Source organism: Hippocampus bargibanti, linkage group LG17 (assembly GCF_051943395.1).
Source record: "Hippocampus bargibanti isolate YZ-2025 linkage group LG17, ASM5194339v1, whole genome shotgun sequence".
Classification (NCBI taxonomy): Eukaryota; Metazoa; Chordata; class Actinopteri; order Syngnathiformes; family Syngnathidae; genus Hippocampus; species Hippocampus bargibanti.
In genome coordinates this window covers 12,530,991-12,549,715 of record NC_142750.1, presented here as the reverse complement: position 1 = coordinate 12,549,715, position 18,725 = coordinate 12,530,991, and the positions used below count along the sequence as shown (strand labels likewise).

The 18,725-nt window shown below is 46.3% G+C and overlaps 1 protein-coding gene across 3 annotated transcripts; it reads left to right on the top strand.

The window, feature by feature from the left end:
* The first annotated feature begins 15 nt into the window (after nucleotides 1-15).
* Nucleotides 16-17,500, top strand: axin2 (axin 2 (conductin, axil)). Of its 3 annotated transcripts, none has more exons than XM_089018070.1 (11): nucleotides 16-278; nucleotides 1,110-2,048; nucleotides 4,236-4,358; nucleotides 7,550-7,652; nucleotides 9,434-9,550; nucleotides 9,650-10,158; nucleotides 10,260-10,433; nucleotides 10,986-11,204; nucleotides 11,289-11,417; nucleotides 12,208-12,375; nucleotides 16,297-17,500. In XM_089018070.1, the coding sequence occupies exons 2-11, from the start codon at nucleotides 1,240-1,242 to the stop codon at nucleotides 16,421-16,423; spliced, it is 2,478 nt and encodes an 825-aa protein (XP_088874196.1). In that variant the 5' UTR covers nucleotides 16-278; nucleotides 1,110-1,239; the 3' UTR covers nucleotides 16,424-17,500. The 3 variants fall into 3 exon arrangements, with proteins under 3 accessions (XP_088874196.1, XP_088874195.1, XP_088874197.1); XM_089018069.1 differs by having other exon boundaries at nucleotides 18-278; nucleotides 9,434-9,574; nucleotides 16,297-17,499; XM_089018071.1 differs by lacking the exon at nucleotides 16-278 and having other exon boundaries at nucleotides 1,155-2,048; nucleotides 9,434-9,574.
* The last annotated feature ends 1,225 nt before the right edge of the window (nucleotides 17,501-18,725 follow it).

The following is an 18,725-nucleotide window of genomic DNA, read 5'->3' as shown; positions in this document are numbered from 1 at the left end:
CAGGAGGAGGAGACTGCCAGAAGAAGGAGGCGGGGGGAGAGAGGGGGAGAGGGAGGAAAGCGCTGTTTTTCTACCCACTTTTCGCTCTCGCGCTCGCTAGTTGCATTTTCCCCTCGGCCGAAGCGAGCCGAACGTGGCGATCAAACCAGCCCGAGGAGAAGTGGGGCTCCCTACTGTGGATTATCAAGCCTTTCGTGGATATAATTGTGATTTATTTTCCTACGAAGAGAAACACCCGGAGTTCTTTTGTGGAACGAGCGAACTCGTCGGGCTCGATGGTAAGTTTGAGCTCGACTCCTTTTTCCTCCTTCAATGGAGTTCACTTTGATGTGCCGTTGACTCGCCTTTGAAGTTGCCTTCCAAGGCAGTTGGGGGGGGGGCGTTTATTTTAGAACATTTTCAATTCCAAACGCCCAACCAATTATTTCGACTTAAAGTTGCTTTCTTATTGAGAGCAGTTGATATTTTGGAAGTTTATACATTTTCCAGGACCTACGACTTACATGGACGCATTTTTACGCAGCTTTGGACCTTTAAAAGTCACGCGCAAAACACACATCCAAGCACGTAAATTGTATGGTTTTTTTTTAAGAATTTTATGCTGTTTAAGGAGTGTAGAAACCGTTTAATTAATGCGCCGGTATGGAGAAAACTTGGCCAACTATTTCTTTGCTCACGTTTTTCCTCGATTTGGATCACTTGGTCCCACATTTGAGTCTTGCAGGTTCTCGCTAGTGGCTCGCGACGAAGACAAGATGAAAAGCACATGTCGCCGCGGATGCAGAAATGTCTGTATTTGGGTGTCATGATTTAGGTTCATCTAGGCAGGGCGTTGAACGGATCTTAAATGAACTGTTGGGTTTAATTTAGAGGGTTCAACATTGCATAGTGCAGCTATTAAAATCTTTTCTGAAGACGTCTTCTCAGAGTTCTTGTACCAAATGCTCGTTTACGACATGTGAAACTGAAATGAAATTAGAGATGTCAAACATGTGCCAATGGATTTGCTTCCTAATATGTGTAGTGGTTTCTTGTAAAAGTTATCGAGGTGGGGTGATGGGCGGTCGAGGCAGATCTGGTTTTGAGTCAATCGATACCTTGTGTTCTAGAGTGAAGACACGCTGCCAGTGAGAAGCTCCCTGTTGACATAAGAGAGCGAGGAGATTACAAGTGAAGCTCAGAAGGTGGAACAACACGCACTCCGTGACAAGGCGTCTTCTTCCGCCGCCTTTAAGAGCCATGAGCTGGCTGCTTGTGGATCACACCGCCAACAGTTTCCGCGAAGATGCCCCTCGACCCCCGGTGCCCGGGGAGGAGGGCGAGGCGCCGTGCCACCCCGTCAAACGCTCCATAATGAAAGCCGAGAGCACTAAATCCGTAACTTTCAGCCCGCCAAGCTCCTCGGCCAAGAGGAACGAGGATGGTCTCGGAGAGCCAGAGGGGAGCGCCTCTCCAGATTCGCCGCTGTCCCGCTGGACCAAATCTCTGCATTCACTCCTCGGAGACCAGGACGGCGCTCTCTTGTTTCGGACATTCCTGGAGGCGGAGAAATGCGCCGACACGTTGGACTTTTGGTTCGCCTGCAACGGCTTCAGGCAAATGGACCTGAAGGATACCAAAACGCAGCGAGTGGCCAAAGCCATTTACAAGCGCTACATCGAAAACAACGGCGTCGTGGCCAAGCAGCTCAAACCGGCCACCAAAACCTTTATCCGGGATAACATCAAAAAGCAGCACATCGACTCTTCCATGTTCGACCAGGCGCAGATGGAGATCCAGACCAACATGGAGGAGAACGCCTACCAGATGTTCCTATCTTCTGACATTTTCTTCAAGTTTGTGAGGAGCGGCGGCGAGAATGCCAATCACGTCAACCCCAATGGCCTGAGCGAGCTGCAAATCATGTGCGGATATCTGCCCACACTCAACGAAGAAGAAGAGTGGAGTTTTGATTTCAAAAGCAAAGCGGCTGCCGGAGGGCTGCTGGTGAAGACGCACAGGGCCGCCACGTCCACGAGGGGCCTGGAGGTCATGGAGAGGGGCTACAGGTGAGCTTTTTCCACTCGGATTCACATTTGTCTCAGACTAGCAACGTGATTTAGTGACTGCCATTTTGTGGATTTTTTTTTCAAAATCAATGAAGCTTCTGTCTTTTGCACTAGTTGACACTCAACTACTTACTTACTCAAAACGGGACACTAATTTTGACTTGTTCACATCCCTGAGTTTTAGCCTGCCTGAAAAATGGTGTCAGGTGTCAAAGTCATGGCCGAGGGGCCAAATCTGGCCCACTGCATCAATTCACATCAGCCTGTGAAAGCAAATCAAGAATGTCAAGTGCCATGATGCTTGCAAAAGTCCGAACCAACATTTCAAATTGTCCCATATCAACCACAATAACAGTCATTATTTTTGACTTCACATTTGATAACTAGTTACTCACTAATTTGTTGTGCGCTCTAGATGTAATATGTGGAGGAGATGAAACCTTCTAATCTAATGGTTTCCTAAAATTCATAAAGGCCCCCCAGAGGAAACCGTTACGACAATGTGGCCCGCAGCAAAAAATGAGTCTGCCACCCTTGCTGTCAATAATGCGAAAAAAAAAAAAAAAATGAAACTGTTTTGCTGTACTTTTCCCCCAAAATATTCAAAGACAATATGTTTCAAAAAATATTTTCAAAAAGTAATTTTCCCCATAGCACTCAGATGTTTTTTTTTTTTTTTTTTTTTTTTGCTTTGTACAACATTTGTAATGTCCGGACTTTGCATTTTGACAGTTTTTCATTTTCAAGTTAAGAGCGATCAACCAAGTGACATCTTGGAAAAGTCTGAAGTCCTTTTCCATTGCTGGTTTTTGCTCTGTCACCATCCTGAGTAGCAGCATTCGCCTGTTACTGGCACTGGCCCGGATTTCCGGTGCTTTGAAAAATGTTGCGCGGAACTTGGTGGTTGGAAGGGTGGGGGTGGCGGGCTGGCTATCATCTTCCACTGGAAAAGTTCACAGTCCAGGCAGGGCTGGCTTGGCTTTCCTGATGACCGCAATCCATTGCTCGCTCTGCCGCCAGCCGCTTTAACCTTGACGTATTTTGGCAGCAGAGTTGATGATGATGATGATGATGTAATGTACCTTTGTCGCGGCCTTTGTCACGGGTGCGAAACTGACGTGCGATGAAACACGCATTTTCAGGCTCATAAACCAGATAACCTGTCGGTAAGACGCTTGTGTTCAAGTAGCGTCCAAAGTTTATTACTTGACAAGTCATCCAGCGGGTTCATCCTGGCCGGCAAGCACATTCACAAGCTTTTTTAAATTGTCTCAATGCCTTTTCAGCCTCTCTCCCTGTCATCATCCGCATTGAAAACATGTGGAAGATATTTTTCTGCCTTCTTCTTGTCTCTCTGCGTCTTCTAATCAGACTCTTTGACAATGTGAAAAACCAAAACAAACCCAAATGGCAGCGGCCATAGTTATATGCCCCACCTTCCCTCATCAGCCGTCTTCTCTTCTTGCCTCTTATTTTCATCAAGTCTCCTCTGATTCCCTCCGTCTTTCTCCACTATCTTTTTTTTCTTTCTTTGGAGAAGTCAGCGGTGTATTTGGAGCGAAAGTGAGGCGAAAGGATCTGAAAAGGGGGGGAGAAAGACAAGGGGGCAGGGGGGGGCTTAGTGCACCTCTTGAAATAAAGCGAGGGAGGAGAATGGATAAATGACAGGGGAAGAATGTGAGGCCAGCTGTGTTAAATACCTGACTTTTTGCGAGCCCCTCTGAAGGTCAAGCCTGGAGCTGGGGGGCCCAATCCAACGTTAGTCATTCTAGCCCACCCCTCTATTTCATTCCTACTCTAAGCACACACTCCTGCGTCAGCTATTGCTCCCCCCTTTCTGGCCACTCCCACTGGTCTCCTCCCACTGTACCGTGGCAAGGATGCATGCACAGTGGGACGTCAACGCCGAGGAAAGACTGAGTGCGAATGAAGGAAGTGAAAAAAGGGAAGCCACTGGCTTCTTAAGACTGAAGAAATGGGGCATAAACGAAAGGCGGCGGGGGGAATTGAATTTGAATTTGAATTTCAGGTTCCTAAGGAGCCGTTTAGAGTATTGGCTTCCATCACCCTTGACGCAAAACATGAGTTAGATGTGACCTCGGGGTGCCCGCCTCACGTCGCTTTATCAACTTTGCCTTGTTGTTAGCCATCAAGTACTCACCGGATGTTGCCGGCTGTGATTTTCAGGCCGTACAGGGGACGGGACGTCTGCCACATGGGCTCGTTCGCGCCGGTCAGCAGCACCAATGACAGTGAAGTGTCCAGCGACGCCTTGACTGATGACAACATGTCTGTGACCGACAGCAGTGTGTAAGTTGAAAAAAAAAAATTCTTTTTGGGGGGGGTCTCAAAAGCGCGTTGGCATAATGTAGTGAAAATACACAAAGTTCCAACGGTTGATGTTAAATGCATTCTTTGTGTCGCTGTCAAGGCTATGACCAAATTTGGTCAATTTCCTCATTTTCAAAATTTCATACGATTGGTCAACCTTGCAAACTTTCCAAATTATTTACTAAAATAAGTAGCTTGGCCAAATCAACGTCTGAGTAAACACAAACAAATTAGATTTGATGTCTACATTTTTAGAATCAATTTCTCTATCAGGAATGTTCTGAATTGTTATTTTGATGCTGAGACCAGTGCTTGGATTGGATTGGATTTGCCTTTATTAGTCTCGCAGTGGAGAAATTTACATTTCACAGAAGTAGAAAAACAAAATACATGAGCTGCTGGAAAGGCAGCAACTCTCGTGGTGCCATCTTAAAGAACAAATCCAAACTTGCTGTGACTTTGAGACCTCTGAACATTGATTTCTCTAACTTGTCACTTGTGTTTCATTCACAAGTGACAAGTTGTTTCATTGTCTTATTAGTCACACTTCAAACAATAACCTTATTTGAAATTAATCAAATAGAGGACAATTGAACATTGTCACCGTCAACGGGAAGAATGAAAATCAGTCATTTAAAATGAAATAATGCAATTGTTGAGGACATTCAACTTTTGGAAACCCTTTTGTGCTGCTATGGACCAAAACCAAAAGCAGTGTATCATAATTCATGTAATGTATTATTATAGTGGCCACAAATAAGTTAACTGTACCCCTTTGTCAACACCTAGCAAGATGTGCGAGAAAGAGTTATGTTGGGTGGGAGGCTCAAGTGGTCTTGTGTGATGTCAGAAATGCTACCAAAAAATGCTAAACGCAGCCAATCCGTCCATTTGGGTCATGTTCACTCAGCACACAAGCAGTGACCGTTTTTCAAAACACCTCATTTAGATCTTCATGTTCATTCAAGGCAAAATTTGCCAAATAACACCCCGCCAAAGTGAATTTGGCGTCATTCGCTCACGTCGTCGTCATCGCTCAAGGCCACGAACTCAAAGCATGAATTTTTTGGACGGACTATGTCATTATTGTTATTATTATGGTGTCACGTTGGAGACTTTCACGTTGACCCTCCGCAATTTAAATGCAGACCTCTCGTTACATGAACACTCTTCCATGTGAGCAATGTTGCTGCACATCCGCTTCAAAGCCTATTGTTTGATTTATCTGTACTTTACGCTGTCCTGTGACACCCCCCCACCCCACATAATCTCATTTGTTCCCATTCCCTATCAGAATGTCGGTTTAATGGGCCTATAAACGTGAATCCTCTACATGCCAAAAAGAAATGAATAGAAAAGAAGTTAGGGGGGGGGGCATGAGAGGACGCAGTTGGGTGGGAAGAGAAAGAGAGCGGCGGAGGGGGAATTTTTTTGCTTATATCTTATTTATGGATTTGCTTGGACTCTGGGGAATGCAGCTGCGCGCAGACTTCAAACATTACCTTATCTTACAAACCAGCCTTTTGATGTGCGGAGATCAGAGGCAGCGCTTGCCAAATGAAGATTGGGGTGGTGGTGGGGAGGGCGCGTCGATGGGAGGGGGGGGGCAACCACGCTTATGCGCATGACTGTGGCATTTCAAAGCAAAAGTAGAAAAGTGCTGCTCGCATAGGCTCGGTCACCAGGAAACCTAGAAAAGACGCCGTTTCACTATTTTCAAGTGCCGAGGCCATTTGAAGTCCAAACGAAGGCCGTTTGGTGCCGATCGGCCCCGCAGAATTGCTTTAACCGGTCGGCTATCGTAAGCCGACCATTAAGAGAATGCCATAAATGTGTTTGTATTTGGAAAAAATGAATTGCTTTTCTATTAGGGATGGACTCAATTGAGGTTTCGATACCTGTTTTCTACCGATCAAAATAACGCTTCCCCGAGGAGTTGTGCCCCATATCCCAATTGGGTTAGATTAGAGCTCCAACTTCTCATGGTTGTCATGTTGACTAAGCCTGTAACGCAAAGCCACACTACTTCTGAAGACGCGAAGCTGTGTCGCCTTTGAAATGGCAGAACCTCACTCCCGGAGATTGCGCTTCACTCCAAACACATTGACGGATAAGTTTGAATTAAAAAAAGGAGATTGAAAGCTTCTGACTGGAGAGCGAAACTGTGGCTACCACGCATGCTCTCTTAACTGCGCTAAGTAGACAGGATGAGAAAACAAAACATATAGTCCAACAAAGCACCTTAAAATTGCAGACCTTTTCATATATTTCACAGGTGTTAAAGTCAAGGCCTGGGGGCCAAATCTGGCTCACCACCGCATGTCATTCGGCCCGCGAGAGCAAATCAAGTGTCATGATGCTTGCTAAAGTCCGAACCAAATTATCAAATTGTTCAATGTAAAGTACAATAGCTGTCATTATTGTTGACTTCAGATTTGAAAAGTAATTATTCATTAATTTGTTGTGCGTTCTGTATGTAACACGTGGAGGTGATGAAACATTCTAACGGCTTCCCCAAATTCATAACGGACCTCGAGAGGAAACTGTAACTACAATGTGGGCTGCGGCAAAAACTGAGTTTGACACCCCTGATGTATTTGAAACAAAATGTTAATTGTAGATCACACTGTGGGTCAGAAATGGATACTAATGGATCCATCATGTTGTTGTTGAAACATGTATTTCTTTAAACGGCTCTCTTGAGGGGAAGCCATAACTACCCAATCAGTTTGACACCCTTGACCCAAAGGGCGGTGTCGTGCGCACTTATGTTGTTGATTATGACAGCACGATTGGAAGAACAAAAACTAAACAGAGCATTCCGGGTCTCTTTATGATGCTGCTTGATCCTCCCACCATTTTTCTATTTGGCTGAGTAGAATGGCGGCTGAAACTGTGCTGCCATGTCACCCTATCATCGGAGATGCTTCAGCCTACACGCACATACTAAAAACGGAAACAGAATGCAAGTCGCACATATTGGTGAATTTAACTGAACTAAAACAAGAATCGCTTGGCAATTCATGCCTGTGTATCACTTTTTTTAATCGCCTATTAAGCCTGTGAGATGAGTAACGGCATCATCCTCGATGGCTGTTTTGATCTGTGAATTTGTCTGACAATGACTAATTATTCTGGTGCTCTGTTTGATGTCTTTTTTCTTCTTCCAGAGATGGCATCCCTCCTTACAAACTGAGCTCCAAGAAGCTGCTTCAGAGGGAGATGCAGCGCAACATGCGCATGAACAGCCAAGTCTCTCTGCCTGCTTTCCCCGTAAGTCGATTTGCATGCGCGTACGAGCGCGAGCAGGCAAACTGCACAAATGCCGCATGCGAGACTTTTTCAACCCGCTGCCACCGTGTCATTTCCATACCACCCTCTGTTCCGGGGTCTCGTGATTCTATGAATAGTCGCGCGGCGCAATCTCAACAGCACAGGCAAAGATCTGAGGAGGAACGTCAAAGTCCTCGCCTCCCGCCCCCCTCGCGCACACACACAAGGCCTCTCGCTACCTTTGGTGTCACCTCCAACCCCCCGTTAGGGTTCCTTGAAGTCTGCGGGAGAGCAGGAGGTCTCTAAGCTGTTTATCGCCACCACGCTCATAACGCGTTGGGGTTCTTCTTCTTCCACAACCGGTGTTGCAAATATGGAGAATACAGTCGGAAGAGTTGAAGGAAGATCTTGTGGCGCTTTATCCCGAGGGCTCTGAAACGAGCCCAACAAAAACACCAGATCCTCCAAGACGCGTTGCGGCGCTTTGATCCGAGGATGAATGGAGCACGCGCGCGGGAAAGTGACAACTTCCAACAGAGTTGCCCCCCTTTTTTTTCTCCAGATCGCCCCCCCGCCCCATCCTACTCCCACCTCACCCCCGCCCTCGGAGATGAGGGATCTAAGAGAAGAGTTTGAGCGTGTCATGTGAGCTTTGAGTAGGTCAAAGGGGACTTGCTAGCTTAAGGCAGTGAATGGAAACTAACGTGAGGTTTTGGAAGAATTGTGAAAGAAAGCAAGTATCTTTTGAAAATAAACTCGCTGTAGCCTCGAGTTTCATCACCGTTTTGACACACACCATTTTTTGGGGGGGATAGATGTGCAGATTGGCACTGGCAAGTCGCTTTGCTTCATGTTCACTTTTTTTGCCTTGTTGTTGTTTCCCCCTGTCTGATTTTTGGCGATGGCTGCCATTCCCTGGGTGCCGCACGCAGCCTTGGGCTCCATCGGAACGCTTCTTTTGCTGACTTTTTTTCTCTCCTTCATCTCTACTACAAAGGGATGGGAGAAAACAACAAAAAAGGAGAAAAAATCAAGAAAGCCTCAGTGCAAAAAAATGCTAATAATTTAATATGAGCACACATGATGTGTGTGTGTGTGTGTGTGTGTGTGTGTGTGTGTGTGTGTGTGTGTGTGTGTGTGTGTGTGTGTGTGTGTGTGTGTGTGTGTGTGTGTGTGTGTGTGTGTGTGTGTGTGTGTGTGTGTGTGTGTGTGTGTGTGTATTCTGTCACTTTAGTAGCTCAAAGCTGCCCAGCATGTGACGGGGGAGCAGAGGGTTGAATGGGGAGGGGGGATACATTATCTCAACCTTTCTGATCTCGCATCCTTTTTTGTGACACCTTTTATGTGCTTCCTTTGCTCTCTTCACGTTCCTTTTCTCTGCCCTCCTGCGCTCATCTTTGCATCTCGGCCTGTTTTTAATCCCTCATCCTTCCTCCCTGGAGTTTTTTTCTAACCCCCCCCCCCCTTTTTTGTCGATACGTGCCTTTTTTATTCCAAAATGTAAAGTGACTGCTACCCGTCTATCTCTTGCCAACACACACAACAGACGCACCTCCATCACCTCATCCTACCCCTCGCTGCGTTTTTGATATTTTGACGGGAGGACACTTTGAAGTGATGGCTTGAAGGATCCCCGCTAAGGATGGTTGAGGGAACCAGCCTGTTGTGATTTCCCACCCTCTGAACACTTTTCTTCTGCAAGCACACTTTTTTTATGGACGTATCTGTAAAGCCATCAATGACGGAGCCACAACTGACTGGTTTCGCTTCTCTCTCTGCAGCGCACCCGCTGTCCTCCCAAGGAAGGCATCCCGGTGGAACCAGCAACGTTTGCTGCTCAGCTCATCTCACGCCTGGAGAGCCTGAAGAGGGAACAGGACACCCTCAGCTCTCTGGAGGTGAGGCTGCAGCAGATTCAGGAGGTTTGTGTGCTTCTCACTGGAGTCAAATACACATTTTTCCCAGTCTATTATTGATTATTTTTGTTTCTCACCAAGGAGGAAGAAAGGGATGACACGGAGATTGTCGTAAGCGTCCAGCAGAACCCCCAACATCCGCTGAGCCTCCTCCCCGGCTCATCCGAGGAGGATCCGCAGGCTATCCTGGACGAGCACCTGTCACGTGTCCTGAAGACCCCAGGCTGCCAGTCGCCTGCCGTCATCTGGCACTCGCCCCGCTCCAGTTCGCCCGACCACCACCGTCCCTTCCCGCGGGTGGGCCCGGGACTCAAGGCATCCCTTTCCAGTCCCGACCAGGGCGCCTTCACTCTCACACTGGGCCCCGGCGGGACCCTCGTGAGCCGGCAGAGCACAAAGCACATCCACCACCATTACATCCACCATCACAATGGCCCCAAGACCAAGGAGCAGTTTGAGAGGGACGCCACCCTCCGTGTGCGCACTCTGTGCTCCGCCGGTGGCGAATGTCCGCCCTGCCAGCCTTACCAGCGCAGCCGCAGCCTGGGCCGGGAGACGTGCGGCGCTGTCACCACCGACGCCGGCGTGGGGTCAGTTGAGAGACAGACGCAGAGCAGGCCTTCTTCCGCCTCACCTGTTGAAGTGATTTGCTTAGTGCCTGAACTTGACCTAATCATAGTTTTGCTCGCAGGCGTTCCAGCTCCCTGTCCAGACGCGTGTGTCGCTCGGGGCTGGAGGATGCCGTGGACTCCAGGTGCGGCCAAGAGTGCGGGCCTCTACAGCTGCCCAGTGACAAGGCCGATCCCGCTCAGAACGTCTTGCAGTGGATCCTTGAAAGCAAGCGGCAAGGCCGGCACAAGTCAAGGTGAATTCTGCCGTTGATTTCCCACACCATTTTCCTGTTTTGGCATGCGGTGAGAAAAATAGGAGGATAGGAAAGGAGACTTTGTTCTTTCTTCTCTCTCTCACTGATTATTTTATCAAACACAATACAAAACAAACAAATGTCTTTAGGTGCGAAATTAGAGAAAAAACAAAATAGAGTCAAACCCTGGTTCTTGACCAATTCGGTTTTCGACCCAACATTTTTATATGTCTCGGTTTACAACTGAAAATTAATTCTCAACCAAACTGAGCACACCTGAATCCACCACTCAACTACTCCCTTTCGCTTCCAAATTGGTTTCCGAACAGGTTTGTGAAACGGATTATGGTCGAAAACCCAGGCTTGACTGTATTTGTTGTTGCGCAGGGCAGATAAATTCCAGTTGATGTGGGTATATAACCTGACATTTACAAATACTTCTTACATGCAAATATGTCCTACATCACAGTTTGCTCATTTTTGGTCGTTGTCTGGTCTGCCTTCAATTCATCATTGTTTTTCTTTGTTTTTGATTTTTGTTTTGGGGTGCAGTGCCCAAAGCACCAAAAAATCTTTTGGCGGCCCTTCGGCCCAGACGCACACGTGGGGCGGCGGCGGCAACTGCGCCCACCTTCGCGGCCACCAGCCGTCGCAGCCGTTCATCCAGGACCCCGCCATGCCCCCGCTACCCCCTCCGAACACTTTGGCCCAGCTGGAGGAGGCATGCCGCCGTCTGGAGGAGGTCTCCACCACCAAGAGTGCCAAGCAAAGGTGCCACTTGCTTTCAAAAGGATTTGATTGACGGTCTTGTGGCGTCACTCAGATTTTTAATGATGATGATGATGATGTCTGCAGGCATTCACTTTCCAGTCTCCAGCGGGACAAGAGCCACCTTGTGCCTTTGACCAGTGAGGGGTCTGTCCCCATGTCTCCTGCCAATCTTCACCCCCCCAGCAGCAGCAGCCTCTGTCCACAATCAAATGAGTATGTCGCATCATCTGATCGTAATGAAACATGTGCAGACACTCTTTCAGAAAAGCAAGCTAAAGAACCCTTTATTTGAGAGTTTACACTGCAACGTGCGCACTGGCTGACCGAGATGGCTTTCATTCACATGGATCATTTTTGACTGGCCGTCCTTCAGTGATCTGCCAGTTGGCCGGGCCGAGCAGAGCTTAGCAAAGAGACAGACGGCTCCCTCTGAAGTGGGCCTACAAAGCCTTGGACTGAGCTGAAGGGGAATTGATAACGCCTGAGCCCCCTCCCCGTACTTTTCTCTGTGCAAACGTACAACAGGGTTTTCAAAAGCCTCGGTTTTTGACCAAAAATTTAGGTTTTTTTTATGCCTCGATTTACAACCAAAAATGGGTTCTCGACTAAGCTGAGCACACCTGAATGCACCACTTGACTGCCCGCCACTTCCTTATACATCACTTCCTTGTGTCGCATCTCACTATCACCGATGCATTAACCTCGTGTAGCGTTCCATTGTGAGCAGGCGTGTTTATTGTTCAGTCACGATGGGGGGGAAAAAAGAAGCAGACATTGATTGGAAATGTTTAGGTTTTCGACCAAAATCGGTTTTCAAACAGGTTTCTGGAACGGATTATGGTCTAAAACCCAGGTTTGACCCTGCTTTGGAGCACCACTCAGTCACACAGTTTCAGCCAGTGTGTTTTTGTTTTGTTTTTTTCTTGGATGTGTATGAGAGCCAACTGTTCCTCGCACGGCCGTCTCCTCACACCTTTCGTCTCCGCCTCTCCTTGTCTTGCAGCACCGCGGAGTGTGTGAATGGTTTCACAAGCCACACGCTATGCAGTGGCGAGACAGTGGTAACGTACTTCTTCTGTGGGGAGGAGATCCCATATCGGAGGACCATGAAGAGCCACAGTCTCACCCTCGGCCACTTCAAAGAGCAGCTGCGCAAGAGGGGTAGCTATAGGTGAGCATTGCTACTTTTGACAAATTTATTTGAGAGGATTTTCCACCATGACATCGCATCTCTGTAGGCATTGCTCGTCCTTTGTTTGCTTTTGATTTCAGCGGTGGTCCTTTGCCTTGTTAGCACCCCAAAGTAGCCTCTGCGTTAGTTGTTTACAAACACTCTTATATCGAAGGAATTATTTCCACGCATGTGCAGAGCTTCGTCAGCATTGTGGCCGTGAGATTGTTAGTGGTCTGGCAACGCGGCTAAGCCTTGACACTCCCAAGCCAACAGTTCCAAACATGCCTGACCAATTTGGCTTAGTTCGACGACTGCTACGGCACATCATTTCAAAGTTTGATTTTGATGTGTGGTTTCAGCTCTGAAATGAAGTTCGCTTCGCCCCCTTTGTCTAAGCCAGTGGTGTCAAAGTCATTTTTTTGCCGCGGGCCACATTGTGGATACGGTTATAAATTTGGGTACACCATTATAATGGTGTACCCATATTACATCCTCCACATATTACATACAGAACGCACAACAAATTAATGAATAACTAGTTTCCTCATTTGAAGTCAATTATGATGACTGTTTTGTGATTTACATGTGACAATGAGAAATTTTGGTTTGGATTTTAGCAAGCTTGATTTGCTTTCGCGGGCCGAATAAAATGATGCGACAGGCCAAATTTTGCCCATGGGCCTTGACTTTGACACCGTTGGTCTAAATAGAATCCTACTCCCTTGGTGAGTAGGATATATCTCCGTAAGCAAATGCACAGGTTTCCTTTCTTGTGCTAGGCACCTTTACATTGCGCGTTTCATACACTAGGACCTTCATGGTTAGAAAATGGCATTTCATGGCAACAGAAATATAAGAATTTAAGGCGTTTATTAGCATAGTATAGAAATAAAAAGTAGCTGACTACAATGGGTAAAATAACATATTAGCATGCTAGCTCATCTTTCCGGCTGATGGTGATCCGGCACTTTTGTCTGTTTGCGCACGTGGCATTTTAGTCTAGATTTTGGGGTGCCAGTATCAACCTCTGCACATTTTTTTATTCAGCAGTTTATTTTCTTATGTTTGTGTTTATTTATTTATTTATTTTGCCATGTTGATTTGGGCCTAATCTGTGTTAAAGTGCGTTATCGGTTGGGTTCAGATTCGGCCTTGTTCGCGCGTGCGCACTTTTTTCAGAGGCGAAATGAGACGGACAAGAGGGAGGGCGGCTGGTTGGTGTCGGGGGGTTAGTGGGAGAGCTTGTACTGCAGCGATTTGGGTCCCATCTGGTATTGATTTCCATGCTAAGGCACACTTAATACGCAGCTTTGAAGCCCCCGGCCGCTTTCATTTCAACCAACAAAGCCTCTCACAAATGGCCAGCATGCAAATGCTTCACTGATGCTATCAGTGGTGGGGAGGGGCATTCCTCCTCCTTCTACCAGTCCTCCTCCCCTTTCAGCGATGATGTGTACACATTTGTGCTCGTGTCGTGTACTCGTTTCTTTTTCTCACCATATCAGCACGTGTTAGCCAAGTGAGATGCGACTTTGTCTGAAGGCAAAATGACGAAGCGAGCTTTATTGCGGCCATACTGGGGCCTCGATGCCGCCCATGACATGAAGAAAATGTGTTCCTAATTGGAGAGAAACTGTAAAGTTTGCAACCCTAGTGATGACGAGCACAACTTCACAGTGTGTTGTATGACCAACTCCTTCCACTGTTCTTCCTTTGCCTCTGGCTCGCCGTCCCTACTTCCTCTGTCATGCCCATCCGCATTTTTAGTGCGGGGGCAAAACAGAGCAGAGCGGCAGGCAGGCTAGCAGGCACTTTAATAGCAGCCAGAGAATGTGTGGACTTGGGTCATTTCTTCAGCATGGCAGCGGTTCAACAAAGAACAGTAATGTTGCACCCTGCCAGACGATATTGGTGCCAGATGTCGGTGCGAGCAGCGAGATAGAGGGGTGGGGGCAGATGTAGCCACATAAAACGTGCCAGTGGAAATTCAAGCTCTGTGTCTGATTCTTCCCCAGCTAAAAGGACCTTTTGATGATTTCTCTTGAAAGACGGAAAGGACATGATTTGGCTTATTCAGGAATGTGTCAGGGTGTGATGCTCATAATTATCATTTGTCTTGTGTGCTCAGCACGTCGAGTGTGTGTGTGTTTCCATGTTGCTGCTTTTCATTAATGGCCACCTGCGTGCTCATTGGCCTATGCGGAGCGCAGCTCCCACCCGCAACCCCCCACACCTTCTTTTCCCATGTTTTTCCTCAAGACTATACTTTTATAAGAATTGCGTGTTCTAGTTTAAAAAAAGGCTACGAACCCACACACACAGTGCAAATCAAGGCCTTTTTCCATTACATAGTTAATGGTGTGAATTCTTGGTGAGCGCCCCCCCCCCCCCCCGTCCCAGTTAGTAACTAACACCCCTGTTGCTTTCTCTTCCTCGAAAATGATGATGCCGCTGGTTTGCATCAATAAAGGCCCGCTGAAGTCATAGAGTACATCAGGCGTGTCAGTCATTTTTTGCCGCGGGCCACATTGTAGTTATGGTTTCCTCTCGAGGGCCGTTATGAATTTGGGGAACCCATTAGAATGTTTAAATCCCTTCAAATATTACATATAGAGCACACAGCAAATTAATGAATAACTCCTTTTCAAATCTGAAGTCAAGAATAATGACTTTTATTGTGGTTGACATCCAAAAATATGACATTTTGGCTCAGATTTTACTAATCATCATGGAATTTAACAAGTTTGATTTGCTTTCGCGGGCCGAAAAAAATGATGTGGCGGGCCGGATTTGGCCCGCGGGCCTTGACTTTGACACCTGTGGCGTACATGAACCAGCCCTGCCCCTCACCCCAAGTTTGTTGTCGTCCGATGTAGAACTCTGAAGGGCGCCCAACAAAAAGTACCGGAAGTCATTAACCATAGTTAGCCATTAGCTTAACATGCTAAACACCCAAAGGGCAATCATCAATATGATGACCCCAAAAATATTGAAAACATTGATGTATGTCCGTAACAATAATAATAAAATGAAGGAAATAAAGCTCTTTTATTGATTAATTTCATCATTTAGTGGGCGGTAAACACAGGTGGTCATCGGATATCCAAAATACAGATGCTCCCCTACTTACTCACATTACGAACTACAGTACATACGAACATTTTTGTAGTAACATGTAGTATTCTTTCCACTTGTACATGTACATATCTTTATCGAGCATATATTTTATTAAATGTTTATTTTTCAGTACATACCAATACAGGTTATTTATACAAGCCTTAAACATACATTCCATACAAAATATAGAACTGAAGCAAGAACGAATTCACATTACGAACGACCGTTCGGAACGTATCTCATTCGTAAGTTTGAGAGCGTCTGTAACGCAAAAGTCGGCCCACTCGTTAGCCCACGGTAGCTTGTTAGCTCGGTGTCGGCATCCTGTTTGGATATTTCATGTTTCATAAAATCAATATCAAAGGTTTAGGCCACCGGTGTCAAAGTCAAGGCCCGCGGGCCAAATCCGGCCCGCCACATCATTTTTTTCGGCCCGCGAAAGCAAATCAAACTTGCTAAATTCCATGATGATTGCTAAAATCTGAGCCAAAATTTCATATTTTTGGATGTCAACCACAATAAAAGTCATTATTCTTGACTTCAGATTTGAAAACGAGTTATTCATTAATTTGCTGTGTGCTCTATATGTAATATTTGAAGGGACTTAAACATTCTAATGGGTTCCCCAAATTCAGAACGGCCCTCGAGAGGAAACCATAATTACAATGTGGCCCGCGGCAAAAAATGACTTTGACACCCCTGGTTTAGGCTGTCACTGTTATCTTTTTGTTCATTATTTCTTAAACCCCTCAAGAAGAGCTTCCAAGTCCTAACGTCTTTGTCATGTGTTGTTTGCCACAGGTACTATTTCAAGAAGGCCAGCGACGAGTTTGAGTGCGGTGCCGTGTTTGAAGAAGTGTTAGATGACTGCTCATTGCTGCCCACCTACGAGGGCAAAATCCTGGGCAAGGTGGAGAGGATGGACTGAGACCAATGAAGGACGACCAGAGCAAAAGCTCTCTGGAAACGTTGTCGACGGCAAAAGTGAATGACCACTCATAATGCGAGCAAGCGGACCCTATACGCCCCGCATCGTGCCGGCGCCTTCCGTGCCACTTGTACTGTAGTGTAAAGATCTCTATTGCTATTTATTGAAGATACCCCAGCCCCACAACTTGACACTTCCATGGACATGCTGCTTGGTAATGGGTGGAAAATTAAGAAAAGAGCTCCATTTTGTTTTTCTTTTTTTCCATTTTCCTATGATCATCACTTCAACAAGGATATGTCCCATTTTTTGTCAGCCTGCAAACTTCACAAATACCTCTGGTGTTTCATAGGAGTGGGGGGAACAATCCTAGATTTACTATTGCAGTGCTCTTTGTGCCCCCGTTCCTCCCTCCCCACTTTTAATTTTCTCTGAAGAGTCACTTTCATCATTGACGTCGCCTCTCTGGGACTCGCCTTGATCTGTCTCGTTGCAGTGCCTTTTGTTTGAGTGGCGCAGGCGTTGCACAAATAGCCTTTGTTTTCATGAAGACCCCACCTAACCCCCTGGACAGACCCCTCGTCTTCCCCCATATACCCCCCTCAAAAAAGACATATTTACCCGCCGAAGAATTTTGACCAACAAAAACTCAACAATTTGCTCTCCAAATGTGCTTAATATGTGTGTGCGTGTGTGTGTGCGCGCGTTTGACCGAGTTGAGTTGTGTGCAACTCAGAGCTGGATGATGATGATGCTGATGCTGTGTTTGTATGGAGTACAGCCGCTGTACCTACATGGATTCTTGCCGTGTTTGACCCCGTTTTAAGGGGTCCCTTTATTCCCTTGATTTTCACAAGGGGCTGAACTAAAGAACTAAAGATATTTTTATGCCTTTTTTATCCCTATCTCATTTGATCATCCTTTTAAGTTTTATAATATTTTACATGGCTTCTTCAGCTCCACTTAAAACTGTAAATTATGCGTTCAATAGAGCCCGGTACTATAATTATTGTAATTATGAAGAGATGTAGCCTCTATTAAAATGTTCTATTTTTCAAATGAGCAAATGGTTTCCGATGGTTTACTTGCGGTGGGGAGTCTACGTATGGATGGAACTTGATTTAATTGGAATGTGTGTGAATGTGTTTGTAATTTCAATCTGGATCCACCCCGCTGCGGCAAGCGCAACTCGGTGGATCCTCACTGGAGAAATCTCTTGTCAGATTTGCATCCATTATCAGCTCTTAATTTACTCCCAGTTGGAAATTAAAGCACATTGCATTAATTTGGGCGCCAGAGCCCGGCTGTATTTTTAGGCGCGAGCCAAGCACGCATCTAAAAATGTGCGATAATGAGACTGTTAGGCAAAACGTGCTATTTACACACTAAACCGTTTGGCCTCCTGGGGCATTTTTTTTGGTTTCACACAGCCATTGAGTTCTGCCATAATGCTGACACCGAAAACACTGAAAAATGACGTCACGAGACAAAACAACATGGCGTCGCTGAGTAAACAAACATGGCGTTACTAGGTTAATACCGACTTCCTGTCTCGGGGCTCGGGCACGCCGCATCCATTTGCCAGAAGACATGTAATTACAGCGGCTTGCAAATATGTAATTTTAATTTCAGAAATAGCCCGCTTAAAAACGGCACTGTGATGACTACTGTGATGTAGTCGCTAGCAAACACGTAAATAGGGAATTTTTCTGTCTTATTTTTAGTGGCGGATTAAAATGCACACCCACTCGCATCCGGGTGTGTACAAATATAGCTAAGCGCCACGAGGGAGTCGTTGACAGCGGGAAGAGGATTCATAACTGTCTTTGGCGACGGCGTGATGTATTCTGGTATATATTTTTATATATAGGTAGATGGGAAAACTTTTATTTTAATATAATATTAATGTCTATTTCTGTCTGGAAATGACAAAGTGGTAAATCCATCCATCCCATTTTCTGTCGTGCTTACCCTGTTGAAAGCAGTGTGGAGCAACACAGTGTTAAACGGGTTAGCACATCTGCCTCACAGTGTGGTAGTGCAAGGGTTCAATTCCGGCTTCGGTTGTCCTATATGGAGGTTTCCCCATTCTGATGGGGCTGTATTTGATTTCGTCCCACTTTTCTAAAATATGGATGGCAAGTGAGACAGAGGTGGAAAATACAATTCAAATATCCACTAATCTGCCCCCCCCCACTCATCCACCTCCAAGATCATAGTGATTGCGATGCCATAATCCATCATTTAGCGTCAATATGTAACAGCGATCAGGCCTCTGCCACGTGCATCACCTTCTTTTTTC